Genomic DNA, 18775 nt, shown 5'->3' on the forward strand with positions numbered 1-18775 from the left:
TGTCAGTCTAAGTATTGCGTTGCAGCGAGTCTCAGTGATAATAAAACGTAAGCCGCTGTAAAACACCTGTAGTGGTGAAACTGATCTGGAGCGCCCTCTAGTGGTATGATATGATGAGTGGGGCAAACACGTGCAGAGGGTACACTGAAGCCTTACTAGTGAGAATATTCTATGTGCCTTTATCAAAAACATAATAAAAGATACAAAAATATAGATTATAGTATTTTCAAGCACATGTAAACACGGAAAAAGTAATTGCATGATTTTGTTTGTATTATTGTTTATTATTATTGTGAGTTTATTTTGGGTCAGTATAATATTCAGGTTTGCAATGGGCATTTAAAAATATATATTAATTAGTCTACCAGTTATTGATTTGGTTGATTTTTTTTCTATTCAATGTCACAAGTTAGTGAAAAGTAATCACAGTTGCCCACTGTCCAAGCTGATGTCTAGATGTTTTGCCTGACCAACAGTTCAAATCTCCAAAATATTCAGTTTAGTTGTCTTGTAACATAAGACAACTAAAAAAAAATCTAATTTTTAGCTATTTTCTTTCAAAGTGAGAGTGATAAATTACTATGTAAGTGATGCAGAATTATTTTCTGCCAATCAACTGACTGAGTAATTGACTATTGACTAATTGACAGTTTGTACCTAACTATATATATATATATATTATATATTATATATTTATTATATTATATAATATATATATATATATATATATACACCTCTGTGGGGATAATGCCTTTTTTAGTGCATTTGAACCATCTATTTTATTAATATTCCCCGTAATAATCCACTGGATCTTTATTTGCACCTGTGATTTTGTTGTTGAACTCCACCTCCCACAATCCTCGGTAACAAGCAGGAAGGTGACGTGTTTTCGCTACGTGTCAGGAAGTTGTGTGTAGTCAACATGGCGGCGCAGCAGGGAGATGTTGATGAACTCTTCGATGTAAAAAACGCTTATTACATCGGCAGTTATCAACAATGTATTAACGAGGCTCAGAAAGTGAAGGTAGGTAACGTATGTAAACAACTGATTGTTTTGAAATGAGTTATTTTGTCCATTCTGTGCCTCTCCGGCTCACAGCAGCCGAGACTGCTTTTGCTAGCAACAGTGCTATTTTTTTAAGCTAATAGTTCTGCATTAAACTCAGGACTTAGCTGCAGCTTTGTTTTCTCTTTTAAGCCGTCGTCACCAGAGAAGGAGACTGAACGGGACATGTTTTTGTACAGAGCATACATTGCCCAGGTAAGCCTAAGTGCGATTTTCTTAAGTAGAAATCTTATGCATCACACTTAGCTCAGTTTCTTGTCATTAGCTGAGAGTTACTGTATATTCTTCACTGTCACAGACTAAAAACACGTTCACCCTGACCTGCTGTGTTATTTCTTATTCCAGAGGAAATATGCTGTTGTCCTGGATGACATCAAGGCCAATTCTCCACCTGAGCTTCAAGCTGTCAAAATGTTTGCTGAGTATCTGTCCAGTGAAAGCAAAAGGTAAGAGCCATTGACTAATTGACAGAACTAAACATTTGACGTTTAGTTCAACATGGAACTGAATGATATGGCTAAACTATATGCATTTTGTCTATCAGTATGATGTACAGTCAGTAACACTCAACACATCCATTCATATTCTTAACAGAGAAATCATTTGTGTCACTATCCAAATTAGAGTAAGCAGCAGGTAAAACATGATGTGCTGTCACACTTGAGCAGGGACTTTACTACTTGGCCAATCATATTGGATGTGTGGGTCTCAAGTGTTCATTGGAATCTAATTCTCCACACAGCACTTTTCAAAACCATGTCTTTGATGAGATGTAATTTATTGCTGCAGTAGTCTTTTCCTCCCGCCTTTTGCTGTTCTTAGTTTACAGCACCATTTGATGGGGTTAGTACAATATAGTGTCTGAATGGGACTATAATGCTTAAACTGTGCTCCCAACTCTGGCGGCTATCTTCCTCAGTGGTTGGTTTGTCTTTTACCTTCAAACTGTCGCCAACGTCACAGATTTTTTTTTTTGTCTTGCGAATGGAAGGCATCAAAAGTGTATTAAGAATTATAGCATTATACTTAAGTATGCTCAGCAAAGTTATAGAATAAATTTTATCTTTTAAGTGCTCAATATCTCATTACCAGCCTTCAAAAGTGCAGTTTTGTGTGGAGATTAATAACCAGCCTTCTAGCTGATTGTCGTGTCTTCTACATTCCTACAAGTGTCTGAGAGTGACTCGAGGATTCTGTTGAGTTTAAAAACCTTATAATCCTGATCTTCATGTTGCTGTTTTTTGTGTAGGGATGCTATTGTTGCCGATCTGGACAAGAAGATGGCTAAAAGTGTGGATGCCACCAACACCACATTTCCTCCTCATGGCTGGCTCCATCTACTATCATGAGTTGAACACTGATGCTGCTCTCAGGACTCTGCACCAAGGAGAAAGCCTGGAGTGGTAAGAAGGGATTGAGATTTTACTTAAGGTCTCATGATCCAAAGTGATTTCAAATGAATATACCAGCAAAGAAAATAAAATCTGTTACCCTCTGCAAATACAGCCTACTTTTATTGAAACAGCAACAAAGATAGCAGAGTAGATTTGTTTCATCCCTGTTACTTGCAGTTAATTGTCATCAACCACCAAGTTAATGTGTACACAAATAAAAGAATTGCAAAACTACATCAACTAATAAACATAAAGAATTGAGTAAATTCTAGTTTCTGTCACCACATCTGCTCCATGTCACTCTCTGATGGGTTGCTGGGTTTTGTGACCTTGCCTTTATTGTGAAAACATTAGCAAGAAACTGAGTAAACTAACCTGATCATTTGTTTATTTTTCAGCATGGCCATGACCATTCAGGTGTTGTTGAGTCTGGATCGTGTTGATCTGGCAAGGTAGGGCAAAGTGCAATATAAGCAGAGGATGATTTGCATTGAAAGGGTAGGTCAGCTTTGTTTTATAAGTTTCATGAAAACATCCAGGTGGTTTTTGAACATGTTTAGTAATGTTGTGTGTGTGGATTTATTCTTCATGGGAAACTCTTAAAACCTGCTGTATGTTTTGTGAAGTCTGGACCTATATAATAAAAAAAGAGAAGTTTCACAAACAACAGCATATACTTCATGTTTGAACTGAAGCTGCGTTCCTGCAATAATGACAGTACTCTCCCCTCTCTCCCATTGACAGGAAAGAGCTGAAGAAGATGCAGGAGCAGGATGAGGATGCTACTCTAACCCAGCTGGCTACAGCCTGGGTTAATATTGCAGTGGTGAGGGGATGAGCATTAATTTCATTTGTACAACGTGACCAAGATTTATAGTTGATTTATGAATAAATACTCTATCATGAATAATTTGTAAACCTGCCATACATAATGGATTTAATGGCATAATGTGTGCGTGTGTACACCAAGTAAATACAATTTCTATTCATCACAATGTCAGTGTCCAAGTTGTATTGTGATTGACTGAAGCTGTAGTCAGGTTTGAAATAGGTAGCAGGCAGGGTAGTATGTAGCAATTCTTGGTGTAGTACATAGCCATAGAAAAATATGGCTGGTGTAGGAAGGATTGTATTCCATTGAAACTGATCATATTACAAATTACAACAAAACAAAATGAAACAACAAAACAGAAACAATCAAACAGCAGGGGTTTACATTAACACTCAAGATTATGTTTCTCCTTGCCTACGTTTTACTCCAGTCTGCTTGTTGTTCCAGGGCGGAGAGAAGCTGCAGGATGCCTACTACATTTTCCAAGAGATGTCAGACAAGTACTCATCCACGCTGCTGCTTCTCAACGGGCAGGCAGCCTGTTACATGGCTCAGAATAAGTGGGAGGAGGCTGAGGGAGTCCTGCAGGAGGCACTTGATAAGGTTAGATCACAGCTGAGTCTGTTTTTGTCTCTCTTGTTTTGTCTCTTTCTTCTCTTAGCCATTAACTGACACACTGAACACAGTGTGGTGTAAATACATGGACAGTTGTATATTCAGTCAAAGCTCTTAATGACTTGTTTCAGAGGCTGGTATTAGATTCATATCCTTCATGATTAAATGGCTGCTAAACAGAGGAGTTGTGCCAGAGGTGCTGTATGAATACAGGATTGAACCTCATTGCAAAATGAAAATGATCAAAATGATTTTAGAATAAAAAGATACTGAAAGGGATATTATGGAAAACTAGAACTGTCTAGTCTTTGGGAGATTCTCCTGTTGGAAATATTATGTGTGTGTGGTTAAACCATGACAGTGATATTCCTTACTGCCAATTTTGTGTTAACAAAGCATAATACCAGTAAGCTGATCTTAACTTCCTGCCAGTTCCAGCTTAAAAATAATGATATTCTTTATGAACGTTTTTGAGTGATTTATGAGTGAGAACTTTATGTTCAATTTGACAGATAAATAAATAAATAAACAAATAAAAATCAGCTGCCTGCATTGTAACAGCAGATGGCACCAAACACTCTTTTGTAGTCCACTCAGTTATTGCTGCTTTATCAGTAACAGGATATGTTTTGATTAGTGTTTTTGCTTATGTTTCTTTTTTCTCTGTGGTTGTAAATGTCGCAGCTTTCAGCAACATATTCACTGTTAAAACTAGGCTTATGTTAGCAAGACAACCCCAGCTGTGAAAGTTAAATCAGCTAATCAGCTATTTTCCCAGCTTTTCTGAGCTCCCAGACTTTTTGTGTTATTCAGATAACTTTCATAACTCAGTAATCTTGCTTCAAGATGTAGACCCCAGGTTATGATGCCTTGAGTAGGAGTCATACTACAGTATTAAGTGGTTAATTTTTTACAAAGTTATCCATCCATCAATGGTTATCCATTGATGTTGTCTCTCACTAAACACACAGAACATAACAGGATTGTAATCTGACTGTACACGAATTACATCAGTGCCCACAATCTGCCTAGCTAAACCGGACAAATGATTTTATAGCGATAAATGGAATAAATATACAGAAGTTGCCGTGTTTGACACATAATGCAGAAATACACACTTTTGGAGCAACGCTCCTTTCACTTCCACTTTCATAGCAGAAGTTAACGTACTGTATCACTGCACAAAAGCTACCTGGTTGTCTACCGTACTTATGAGAGAGGAAATTAAGCTGATTTCATTCAGTCATTCATCTCAGTATGAGACCTGAAACATACCTAACAGAATGTACTGTTCGCTTTCAGTGTCTAGTTTCCACTTCTCCATTTAGCTCTGTTTCTAACTTTCTAGTCATCTCTGTCTTCCCCCTTTTTAGGACAGCAGCCACCCTGAGACGTTGATCAACCTTATAGTGCTGACTCAGCACCTGGGCAAAGCTCCTGAGGTGAGACTTTGGACTCAGGGCCGTTAACGAGGTCGCCACCTTAACAGCCATCAGTTTCACAGTTTCCTATAGACAAGCTCGCCCTCTGTGAAGGAGGTCTTGAAAAATCTTTGTCCAATAACACTCGGCGCTTATGAGTGCAAAATTCACTCCTCAGCAAATTTTATGTGTGTTGGCTATGATTAAACCAGGCAAATGCATTCAAGCAAGCAATTTCTTGATTGTGTTTGTCTTCTATCACAGAAAGTGTCACCTAAGCATATTTGCTGGTTTAGTGCTGTGTGAGTTATACACCCTGGAACTCAGAGTTCACTAGATAAAGACTCAATTATCATCCTTTCGTTTGAGGGACTTGATACTAATGCAATATAATGCTGAGCATTGACTCAGAGCCATCATTAAAAAGTTTCCAACTGTGATAACCACTGATTATCACATCTCTCTCAAGGTTAACTGGAATAGTTTTTTTTAAACAAACGTGTAATCCTCAGGTATGGTAGAAGAGAGGAACCTCTTAATAGAGGTTTTGTGTAAATCTAAACTAAGTAAGGTTAAAGTTTGTCAGTCCATGTGTTCAACAGTCTTAATCTTAACTGCTTCTGTGCTCTGTGAATGGAATAGCATTTGTTTTCTGTTTCCACTTGCTTTCATCATTAAATCGAGTCCTAAAAGAACTAAGTTATTTGAACACTTTCAAAGACAACTGGACAAAGATCAGCAATATTTGAAGTACACCGTGGCCTTGGCCAGTTTGACACAGGACACTTTAGTTGTAGTTTGATCATATTTGATTGACAGTGGCCTGTCAACAGACACGAACAGTCCTACAACTGTAATCACATTTTGAGTGAAACGTCACCTTTTTTCCACACAAGCCTCACTCTATTCAAACTAGTGACAAGAGCAAATAACACTGTTGTGTGTTTCAGGCCCTGAAAAACGGGTTCTGTCATTCATAACCTTTACTTTATTTTAGAGTTAACTCATCTGTTTGCTTCACTCCTCAGGTGACCAATCGGTACCTCTCTCAGCTGAAAGATGCACACAGAGCCCACCCGTTCCTCAAGGACTATTTAGCCAAGGTAAATTGCACGTGTCAGGATGTGTTACTCAGTGCTCTTTGTTGCACTGAAATTGCTAATCGCTGACTTTTATCCATCAATTCATGACTGCTGTGCAGGTGTAATGCAGTGATGGCTTTTGCACTATTCAAAGAGTGGATTGGTTGTTGAAAACACAAAATTTCCCAGCTCAAAACATACAAGGGCTATTTGGGTTCATAAGATCTACTCACAGTCGTTCACAAGCCTTCATAACCTTTACTCTGCTATAATTTAATCACCTGGCTTGGTTGTTTTGATGTTCAAACAGCAGGAGACCTTGGAGCAGAGCCAATGAGAGCGTTCAACTCTGAATCTTTAGCCTTTGTCACACACTGTGTTGTAATTATACAAGTGTACATAAACATGCTTAAACTGGGTTATACCGTTACCAAACAAACCATGCAATGCACAGCTGTTCCTATAGTCAGATGTTTTTCCTGGTATTCAACTGTTTCATCTGCTCTTTGTTTTTCTACAGGAGAATGAGTTTGACAGGCTAGTGTTGCAGTACGCTCCCACTGCTACAGCGTAAGACATCTGCTTCAGCTGAGATGCTTCAACAATGGACATAAGTTTAACACCACGAGGATAACACTCTCTCTCTCTCTCTCTCTCTCTCTCTCTCTCTCTCTCACTCACATACCTGTATTTGTTTTGATATTTTTACTCGTAAGAAAAATTTTACTTTGGCTGTATTATTTAAACAGACTAGATGTCATCATTTCCCTTGGCAATAGATGAAACATGTCTGCCCTGGTAACCATTCTTTATAAATTTACATTTCTCTTATGGAAATCAACACCTCTGTTTAATGTAAGCATTCCTTTGAAATGGTAATAAATGTTTAATACATATGATGTGTTTGAAGTGTGAACATACAGCGGGGCTGTACATGGGTACATGCAGACACCATGAACTGAAGCTGGATTTTCTGACTGGGAAAAACAGGACAACTGCCCAGGGGCCAGAGATCCACAGGGACCCCCAAAAGATTCAGTTTTACTCCATATCATTTGGGTCAACTTAATTTAATTATTCACAAATTTTTGCCACTGAAGTAGAATATTCTTTCTGATGGCTCCCATGTCCTCCATCTCATGGTACCAGTCTTGAAGAAGGAACTCTGTATCAAAATCTAGTTTTATGTTAATGCTGAGCTCATTTGTTGTAAATTGTTTCACCAAATTCCTCCAGCGTTTTCCTAATTGTCGGGTAATTAACACAGAAAACAGACAGTTAATCCACAACAGGAGAACTCCATGTCTCAACTCAAATTTTCTGGGTGCCTGGTGAAACAGTGAAACTACAGTGTATAGGTGGAGGTCAACAGTGATTAAACGACGAAAATGTAAAGTTTTTGGTTCTTCACTGTGACACATTTGCACGATGTTGTGTGCAGTGCACTGTCTCTTTAAGTCATCCTTTTTAATCCTCAGCGGTTCAGCAGGGGGTTCAAAACGAAGATAGCGGTCCTAATTACGTCACGCCCCCTCTGCTTTTTTTCTCCTTTTCGCATAAACGTGCGCTGTCCTCGTTTTAACGGACCAGTTGATTTGCCCCCCCCCCCAGTGAACGCGGCGCGCGGCTTGTCAAAACCAAACGCAGCCTTGGACACGTTGACGAGCCAGGAGCAGCGGCACGAGAGGAGGAGGAGGAGAAGAAGAAGAAGCGACGGACAGACGGCAGCGTCTTCACAGGATAATAGCCTTCATTATTCATCCCTTATCTTTTTTCGCTGGAATAACTTGTGTGGTCAAGAGTCAGCCGCTCTAACTCCTGAAGCGGCACAGAGACGTTATATAAAGCGAGTAACGGACAGAGAGATGAGACCGTACGTTACAGCATAGCGGCACAATAACCGCATGTGCTGGCCGGGCTTGGCGCTGGAAACGGCGACAGAAACCTACAGACCTCCCGTTGAATTTGTTGGTATATGCGCGCTCCATCACGTTTTAGGTTAATTTATTCAAGAAGCGAGCTAGCTTGGAGGAGCTGCTGCCAATGCTGGACCATTCACTATTGTGTTCATTTGATTTAACTTAGCTAGGCGGCTAACCAGGACGCACTGCCGCTGATGAGCCCGTGTGCGTAGCGGAGTGATGATCAGAAGAAACCTCCACCAGACAGGCGCTAATGGCTCAGATTAATTGTCAAAGCCCTGTTTAGCAATTGGTTTGTGTGATAATCAAAATCCAGCCACAAAGACGGTGTGGTCTGGCCAGACCTGGTGGGCCCCGCTATCATTCATAAAACTATCCTTAATGCGAAGAATGGGCCCGAGTCTTAATTTGGAAAACAAAGAATCAGGCTACTGGAGACAGTAAGCTGGTTAGATAAGCTTGTTTTAGCGTTTTTAGGTGTGCCAGCAAGCTGGTTGACGGATTAGTCACACAGTCTGGACTGTACTGCTCCCCGGACTCGCTCTGTCCCTCAATTGGAGTAATTTTTTCCACGTTTTTTCTTGTTGTCTCTGGCCGCACCACAATGAGCAGTCATATCGGGGATGCAGGTTCGCAGGAAGTGGAGCCCATGCCGGGCTACTTGGACCTCGTCACCAGAGCCTCCTCAGTCATGCTGGGCGCGTGGAGAGACTGTAGCCCTTGCGGACTGGAGCTCTCCAAACGGACTCTCCTGGATAACGCTTACATTACCTGGACCGAAATCGCCCTGTTCTTTTTTTGCGCCTTTTTGTGGACGCAGGTCAGACGGGGACTGACAGAAAGTCTGTTCAAGGTGGGTGACACGCGATCACAACACGTACTGATCCCCCGGTATCCCAGGGGTAATTTCTTTGCATCCTTAATTAATGGGATTAGTAGCTAATTTCTCCAATTAGAGCCCCTGTACTGCAGAAGTATGGCCTCTGTGCCTCCCATCTCTAAGGAGTTGTCACTGAAGGCACATACTCTGTGCAGAGTCTGAATGTGAGGCAGTGGCAGCAGGTGATAATAAGTGTAACACATGTTAACAAATACTGAGTCTAGTTGTAGGTTTAAGTTAAAGGAACGAGCCAGGAGAAACAGAGCGCCGTGACTCAGAGAGCTTAACCGCAAACACAGTGTCAGAAAATATTAACCTGACCCACAGACTACCAGAAACACAGCTGCTGCACACACAGCTTCACATAGGTTCTCATTTGAGTCGTTCAAGATGGTGGCAAGTTCAAGAGGAAGTGTACACATGTAACCCTGTCAGCCCTTGCAAATAAATACAGTGGCTGCCGTAAGACTCAAGGCAGATACTCTGTACATACCCTCTGTGTGTGTGTGTGGGGGGGGGGGGGACCAAACAGATAAATCACAACTGTTTTGGTCTTTAAGCATTTTTTTTTTTTTTTGCATATTAAAATGGTCAAACTCAGCTTCACAGAATACACCCTTCTAAAGATACCTTTTGATATTCTTTTCCATCTTATCAATTTTTAATAGTCAGCATAATGCTGAAGCTGTTAGATTTCTTTCGGGACAGTAACTTCATTAATTGCAATTATGTCAAATTGTAAATGATGCAGATGTCCTCCCCTCTGCTCTCTTTCCCTTTCTCTCTCTTACACAGTGGGATCAAATCCAGTGTATATAGTTTTATATCCCAGCATCAATACATCTTGTAAAGTAATACTTTTTTTGACCTAATAAGATACATAATTTTGCTAGCTTTAATAACTAAAATAATTCACATTAGTTTTCTAGCTTTATTTTTCAGGAACGAAACCAACATTAGCTGCTTGCTTCAACCACAAAAATAATATTAAAAAAAGAAATTCAGACATATATATATATATATATATAAAGACTTTACGTTACTAAGGACCCTAAACAGTGCACTTAAAAAACTGCAGTCTCTCTAAAAGCAGCATCACTATATTGTTTCTAACCACAAAATGTCTCCAAGAGGCCAGATGCTCACTATGCTTGACAGATTGGCCCTTTTCCCAGGTCTCCTATATTCCCTTCACCCATCCAACTCCTGAGTACCTCCACCCTGTTGGAGCTGCCAGGGAGGGGCCCTCTCTCCATGGATAGCCAGGATACAGCCTCTGGCTCGTAATTCTGCCATCATCGTGGGTGGGGGTGGAGTGTCCACGCGTGGTAGATGCTACGATGATGCTGTAGCAGCGCACTGTAGCTCAGGGCCCCATGTGCGAAGCCAGATGTGGCCCGAGAATGCAAAGAATGAGGCCTGTTTTCCCCTTAACATTGCATTTGTGTGTGTGACTCACTGACTCCTATGGAACAGTATGGGATGGACCTCAATGGAGGCCAAGATACTATGAATGTGAGATTTTTAATGTAGGTGAATTAAGAATTAGTCAGCATGCCCTTGGTCATATAGTCCATGTGTAATTCCACCTTTACAGTGCTTACATTAGAGATGAAGAGGATGGGTTCATTGTTGGGTCAGCTGTGCTCAGCTAATGCAATACCATTATTGCTGTTATACATCACAAAAGCTGAGCTGGGTTGTCAGAAGAGTACAGCTGCAGTATTTGAGGTCTTATCTGAGCATGCTGTTTGCCACTGACTTGAACACAAGAGGATGTTTGCTCACTTATGAAGTTGAATGTTGAATAAACCACAAAGCATCTAGTAAATTGTCAGGAATGACTGAATATGTGGTTTTCACAGAGTTGAGGTAAACAATTGCCATAAGCTCTAATTTGCAGCCAAGTGGCACAAGTACACAGCTTTAATTAGGTTCAGAGCTCATGAGAACTTATAGATGTTAAATGTTGGCTTAGGCATTAGTGGATAAAGGACTGTGTAATCTTATCCAGTTGAGCTCTTGTAAAGGCTGTGATGATGTGATCTGAAATGTAGGAAATGAATGTTTGCTCATCTGATGTGCCATGAAAACACAATTTAAGAACTTCAAAGAATGGTGCGCTAAAGACATTATTTATCAGTAGGGTTGTCAGTTAAAGAGATGGATATTTGTTTGTCAGATCATTGTAAACTTTTGCTCTTTACAAATTCGTTTCCTGTCTTAAAATCAAGCTTGCAGAAGTTGCTGGTGCAATTTAGAATCTGCCTGCTGCAAGAGCTGATGGATGAAAATAATTAGTTTCCTGTTTTGTTACTTACAGGACTCCCAGTCACGTTTGAGAAATGAAAGTTGACCCATTTAAAATCTCAACTTACTCGTGTCTGCTTTTCCCACTGTACAGATCTCAGTTGTGGAAGCAGTCCAAACAACTCCTGTTTTTTAGACTTAATGTGTTCTATGTTATGTTGGAGTTGTTGTAGTCAGTCAGTGACACTGCAGTGACTGTAGGGCTGTGTTGTGAGACTTGTGGCTTCTAATGGAGCCTCTCTGCTGGACCCTGCAAGAGATATTCATTCCTCTTTATTTTGGGGGGGGGGGGGTTATATTTGCAAACATACAGATGGCAAATCTAATCACACCTAAAGCTGTCACTGTGGTACATACAGTGCAGATGTTGAATGGACACAACTCCATGAAAGTCTAAGAACTAGAAATTAAGGTCATGATTTCAAACCTGGAGGCTGGATGAATCATCTGTTGTTCTAAAAAGGACTGCTGTGTATGTTTCAACCTTTCTGTATTTATGTTACCCAGAGGAGGGAAACCAGGTTCCACATGGTACCATCATTTCACATGTCAGTGAGCATGCTGTAGGGTGAGGTAAGGCAAGCGTGTTGGGGGTAGGGATGACCCCTGTGCACAGTCCCGTGTGGTGGAGTGAACAGTTTTCATTATGTTTCATCTTTGGCTTGATGCTCGAATGCACAAGTTCCAGCAGAGTCTATTCAGGTTGAATTAAACACAACTTGTTAATAAGCCACTTGAGCTCAACTGTTACATAAATATATTGCGGTGCACCATAATGTCCTGACATTGGTGCTTTTGACACTGACATTTTAAAATGTAAACAAAGCTAAATGTGTCCTCTAAGTTTACCGCTCTTCTCAGGAAAACGGATGAAGAAATTTTCTGCTGTGATAAACTGTACCTAGTGATCTTCTAAATGTCATGTCACACAGGCAGCTGTGAACCCTTCCTCATTTTCTTTTAACTTCACTGCACAAACATGCTTGTCAACGTGTGTGCAAGTTTTTGTCTCTGTTTCCTCACACGGTGAAAACAGTTGTTTATCTGGCAGTTTATGAGTCGTGCATTGCATTAATATGTACATGTGTGCCTGGGTGTGTGAAGTGTTAGATACATATTTGTTTGCATACATTTTGTCAGTCAAAAGCGGAACAGAGACTCAGTGGCTGAGAGACTGGATGAGTTTGGATAGGAAGGTGGGAAAGTAGTGAGAAAACAAGAGTTTGAAAAAGAGCAGAGGCAAAATGATGGCACATGGGGTGAAAGTAAAAAGGTAAAAGAGAAAACAGGGTGAGAATGAACAAATAAGGAAGAGAGAGCCAGAGGAAGGAAGGAACTGAGGAGAGAAGTGGACTGAGGGGTTGTGTATCTTGGCTCAAGCCTGCTGACTCAGCATGCAGCAGCCAATCATTAACAGAACTGCGCGCACACCCACACGCACACACATGTTCACACTCACACGCATATGATGGTAAAAGGACTCTCACGTGCACACACAACATCTCCTCAGTGCAGACAAACAAAGCAGGCAGTGGTCAAATCCTCTCAGCAGCAGCAGTTTATAACCACTCTTATAAATGCCTGCCATAGCCTCTCAAACACACACACACACACACACACACACACACACTGAGGCAGAGGAGAGCAGCAGTGTTGCTTGCCAGACTCCAGCCTTGTTGCAGAGCTTATCTCCCTGCAGAGCTGAGCAGCACCTCATCCCCTGCTGTTGTTCTAAATGTGAAAGCAACCTGAGGTTTGACAAGGTCTCCAACCACAGATCCCAGATCACCTTCCACTAAGCTCCTGCTCATTGTTGTGCATTAGGGCCACAGAGAGAAACCTGATACTGGATTTGTGGTTGAGAGGAAGTGCTTTCAATTCAGCCAAAAGTGCCCACTCAGGTGAAACTTGCTTGTAATTTTGACACTGATTGCAAGCAGTTGTTCTGAAGTCACATTCTCCTCTCCTCTCCCCTCCTGTCCTCTCTTGACTCAGCTCTCTAATTCATCATCACATGGCCTTTAAGTAAGCAGCACTTTCGCCGTTACCCAACATGCGATCTATGCGTCTAGGTGCTTCAGCCTGTCATACATCATAAATATAGAGCACTTAAGGGCTCACAAAACTGTCAGCCCAGTTTTTTTGACACAGAGGTTGTGCTGCAATTAATCGTAATTTGTCACTCTGATAGATGCAGTTATATACATCCTATTATTTATATCATATTTACATCTATATCAGTGTCATACACTGTACACAGACAGCATTTTTGTCTGTGTTTAGATCATAACATGCCTAATGCCAGTGCCACATTGTGCTCTTGACCTTGTGTGTCTGCAGAAAAATTTGAATGTCTGATCCTTTTCTGCGCTGATGCTGGGCTTTGTGCACTTGTGGGATTGGCTGCCTAAGGGTTGTTCCAGTTTGTAATGCACTCAGCATCAGGCTGTCCAGTTCAAATTTCCCAGTGACGTAATTGGTGGTGTGCTGTTTTCCATAAAAACTGGCTGAAACCATTAGTCTATTAATTGATTATTCAATCGACAGAAAAAGGCTACTAACATGATGGTTGATTGTTTAAGTCATTTAAGTTATTGTCTTATTTGTTTGCAAACTGAATGGCTTTGGACTGTTGTTCACACAAAACAAGCAATTTGATAATATCACCTTGGGCTTTAGGATTTTAAAAACTATTTTATGTTTGTGTTATGGTCCAGAAACAGATAAGAAATAATAAATAGTTGCAGTTGCCAATACCAGCCTTTTTGAAGCATTGGGACCATTTGTGTTCATTTTTTTGCCATTTTATAAATGTAACTTTGTATCATTGTATTAATGTATTTTATTTTTCAAGATAGCAGACATTTTTTTTAGAATTATGTATCAATCATAAGTCTTGAGAATTTCAGGAAGTTTTTAAACCTGTTCCCACAACTCTTACCCCTCTACACTGCTGGCTGCTGGCTGGAATACTCAGTTGGTTGATTGGTTGATCAATTTCTCTGTTCCTGTCTCTCAAATGTGAGGATTTTCTTCCTTTCCCTGCTTTACATAATTATAAAAATCTATATCTATAATTTATATCATTAGTTGCATCCCTACTTTTATGTTCTTCATTAGGTAAACAGAGGAGTCTTTAGCCTTCAGGTGTGTTCATAAATTCACCATATTCAATATATTAAATATTTAATTAAGCAGTTTGTAGAAGCCTCTTTCACACAGCATAATGTATGAGCCTGGAGTTGTTGGAGTCCTGACCACAAAACTGACATTGGAGGAAGAAGCAGAGAATGATCAGGCGCTCTTTAACGTGATGAATCACAGCTGAAGCATCCATATATACCACCAGCTATAAAGCAGGATCATGAATTAGCTCTGTTTGTGGCCTGTGACAGTCACACTCTCTGCTGGTCAGCTGGAATGTGCCCTGAGGACTTGAGCTACAGAGCCGTTGTGGCCGGCCTCTCAGTCTTTTTCCTCTCTCTCTCTCTCTCTTTCTCTCCTCTCTCCTCTCTCTCTCTCTCTCCCTCTCCCTCTCCCTCTCCCTCTCTCGCTTATTTTCCTCCAGATAGACACAGTGGACAGGCTTTGATAAAACGAGAACACACGGCCACGGTGGAAGCTTCACACTTGGCAGCTGTCTCTGTCCTAACAAGGCCACAGTGTGCGTGTGTTTGTGTGAGCATGGAGATTGCACGTTATATTTCATACACTTTTAGGTCATATTTGTGTCTGTGTGTGTGGTTCATTGAAGTCCACAGGGTGTTGATCATAATTCTCTTTCCTTTGGTTATGGGTGGGATATCAGAGGCATTCTTTGGATGCAGTTACATTGGTTTCTGTGCCAGTCTGTCTCCCTGTCTGCTTCTGTCTCTGTCTCTCTCTCAGTCTGTCTTTGGAAGAGACTGGTACATTCGCATGATCTCACAATCAGAAAAGAAGCTCTTTCCTATACTTAATGTGATCAGAATAGTTGCCTGTGGCTTTCTTCTTTGTCCTCTTTCCAAAATTCACCTTATCTCACCTTTGTTTCTTTTTTTCTTTTTCCACTGTTACATGCTCTGTACCCTTCTCTTTCTGTCTTCTCTTTCTGTCTTATCCCCACCCACCATGTGGTATTGGGTTTGCTCAGCCACATAGCTAGTTAACCCAGACCTGGAGGTTGAGAGTGGGACCTGTAGGCGGAACTCACTGACACTGATTACAGAGGTTGTTTTAACAAAATGACTGCAGCTGAGTCAGAGAGACTACACAGACCACGTACTTGTCACCCTTTCAAAGACAAATATCTTTATCTGATGATTAATGTCTAAAACTTCCAATCCAAAAATTAAAATCCTTCTGAAGTATGTTTGATTTTTAGATCTTTTGTTAGCGAGAGTGTTCAGACACAATATGCGAGATATAGAGTCTTTAAAAGTTTGTGGACAGTGAAATTGAATTATCTGAATTTAAAGCCAATAAAATTAAATTGCAACATTTTATACAGTACAATTCAAATTCAATCCTGTTTTATTTATATAAATCACAACTTAAATTATCTCAAGTCACTTTACAGAGTGAGGTCATGACCTTACAAGAAAGATCTCACAGTGAGTAAGCACACTCTGCAGAACTGGACTCAGGGTGGACGACCATCTGCCTTGACTGGCTGGGTTGATAGAAGAGAAACAAGGGAGAGAGGAAAAAGACAGGGAGGGAGAAGAGGGAGACCAGGAACAGCTGCATATACTGCATCATGCACTGTCAGACTGGCTGTTATAATGACATTGATAACAGCAATAGTTACAGGTGTAATGGTGTGATCAATAATAACAGTAGGTGATATCATATCATACTATGTGACATTGATTTGAGGATTAAAACATGTTTAACTGAGGTTTAATGTGACCTTTTTACAAGCCATTCTCAAGATAAATTGTCTAGATATAAACCTTTTGATCATAAAAGTGAATGAACATTGTAATAGATAAAGGAGTACATTGTTTGTTAACTGCTCAGGTCTATAGTCCCACCCTGTGCTGTGTATTCATCCTCTTCTAGCTGTAATCTATACCTGAACCAATAACCTAGCCTTAACCCAGACATCCAATGGCTATTTAACTCTGTGAGACTGTTAGTGTAATGAGGCCTGTCTGCAGTATAGGAGATATAATCATCAGCCTGAGCCAGGCTTCTCTAACTCGTAGAAGATTCTGGCCTGTTCGAGAGACACACACACACATTAGCACACACATAGAGAGAAGCTATACCTGTGTAGTGTCATGTGGCCTAGTAAGCAGTGTTAATAGTATTAGTGATCACTAGGGATCAGGGATCTGTCAGAATGATACTATATTGAGATAGTAAAGTACATTTGATGTAGACTGTATATTGTTGCAGTATATTATCAATATCATTATTATTATTTCTGTTTTGTTTTTTTTTTGTTTTGTTTTTTTTAATGCAACTGCTGATTGATACGGTCTTTGAGAATCAATATCACCGGAAAGAAATAAGAGACTGACCTTCCAGATTATTCAGCTCCATTTGGTATTAATACTGTGTTGCTTATATTATGGAAATACGTGACTTTGCCGTGACAAGGTTTAAATACATCTCCAAAAACTTGGATTCAGACAGTTGCCTCTTAAAGATGAATCTTTGCCCGCATATCGTCATACTACACATTCGTTTTCACTTTCCATCCCATGTGTGCATGCTCGTAAACAAAGAAAGAGTCAGCATCATTTTACCCATTTTTAACTAGGAAAAAAAACCTACATGACCAAAACATGTAGACTGAAAGCATTATTAAATGTATGTGTAAAAGAATATATGAATGAATGTAAAAGTATTATTAATGCTCTGTATCATGGTATGTCGCCGAATTGATTTTCCCATTTCTAGCAATCAACACTGATTACTGTCTGTGTGTGCATGTGCGCTTGCAAGTGTGTGTGTGTATGTATGTGCATGTGCCTGTGTGTGTTTTAAGCCAGCTTTAGATTATTTGTGGGTGGCTAATTATGGTGAGGTCATGAACCACCGCCTGTTGATACATATACAGAAGATTGGCCTGTTGAGGACACACACACACATGCATTTACACTCATACACGCAGCCAGTCCTCATTCTCTGTGTGTTGCCAGTGGCGTTGATACTACATTATGAATGACAGCCATATGTCTTCTAGCTGTCAGTTTGGACAGGGAGCAGCTTGACTGAATATCTTAACACTTCACTGAGACAGTACCTTTGTGTCTCCTATGTCCCACTCTCTCTCTCTCTGTTGCTTTTACTGCTCCAGAAATGTGTGGATTTGAAAATCTGATCCCATATAAGTGTTGTTCGCTCTGCAGAGTAAGAACATATACTGTATATATAGAGACAGAGACAGAGACGCCACTGTAACGATTATATACTGCAGCAGTCATCCGACACAAATAGAAACCACATGACCGCACATCACAAGCTTGATGGTGTCTCTGTTCATATCGAAATGAAAAGAAAGTATGTGTAACTGCGTTATATAAAGAGTGTACTGTATGATACCTGTTTCTTACAGTGTGTGTGTACTGCTCTACGTTCTTTCTCAATGTGTGGAATATATATAACAGGGTGGGAAAACTCTCTGCAGAGTGGACAATTCTTGAGCCAGAATTTCACAGCACATTTGGTGTATGAATGGTCATGATATTTATGAAATATTTTGAATTATAAGTGTGGCCAAGAATTAGCCAATACCAAAAACAATTTGTGTGATATATGTTCTTTTTAGCTCAAAAAATTCAAGTTGAAATTAGTTAGCATTGATATTGCCTGTCATGTATTCAGTATGATGACAAGCAAACAGCACAGTGCAGCCACAGGTGAAGGAGATGGAGGAATGAAGAACTAAAACAAACTACATCTCATATCACAGGAGAGTGTAATCAAATATGAGGAGCTGAAGAGGCTGTTATGTCATTGTGTACTCATTATTAACTGTGATAGATGAAGGTTGGTGTTGTGTTGTAGGTGGTAACTTCATAGGTCTTTCTGTGCTGTTCTGAGGCAGGTGTAAAAATGACTAGCACTAAAGCAGTATTTTATTTATTCATTTATTTATTTGCCTTACAAGCCTAGACCAAATGTGGACATGAATAATCCTCTTCTAAAGCTAGGACACAGTGAACAAAGCTGCTAATCTGTGGTAGAGTTAACAAAAACAAAAATTAAATTGTAGTAGTGGAAATAAGTATGTTTAAACTTAATCCAGTCAAAGTCTTTTG

General features: G+C 40.1%; 2 protein-coding genes across 2 annotated transcripts in view; both read left to right on the forward strand.

The window, feature by feature from the left end:
• The first annotated feature begins 863 nt into the window (after nt 1-863).
• Nucleotides 864-7306, forward strand: cope (COPI coat complex subunit epsilon). The gene is given in 11 exon segments (XM_018673291.2): nt 864-1024; nt 1199-1261; nt 1412-1512; nt 2316-2379; nt 2381-2469; nt 2859-2912; nt 3205-3286; nt 3740-3895; nt 5281-5349; nt 6357-6431; nt 6931-7306. Coding segments are annotated over 11 exon segments (909 nt in total). The 5' UTR covers nt 864-922; the 3' UTR covers nt 6985-7306.
• Nucleotides 7307-7895: 589 nt separating this feature from the next.
• cers1 (ceramide synthase 1) overlaps nt 7896-18775 on the forward strand; it is a 28014-nt gene continuing 17134 nt past the window's right edge. Inside the window, exon 1 of the mRNA XM_018673290.2 lies at nt 7896-9185. Within this exon, the coding sequence (XP_018528806.1) occupies nt 8937-9185 (249 nt within the window). The 5' untranslated portion in view covers nt 7896-8936. The remainder of the gene's footprint in view (nt 9186-18775) is intronic.

The sequence above is a fragment of the Lates calcarifer genome, linkage group LG17, assembly GCF_001640805.2.
Source record: "Lates calcarifer isolate ASB-BC8 linkage group LG17, TLL_Latcal_v3, whole genome shotgun sequence".
NCBI classification, from domain to species: domain Eukaryota; kingdom Metazoa; phylum Chordata; class Actinopteri; family Centropomidae; genus Lates; species Lates calcarifer.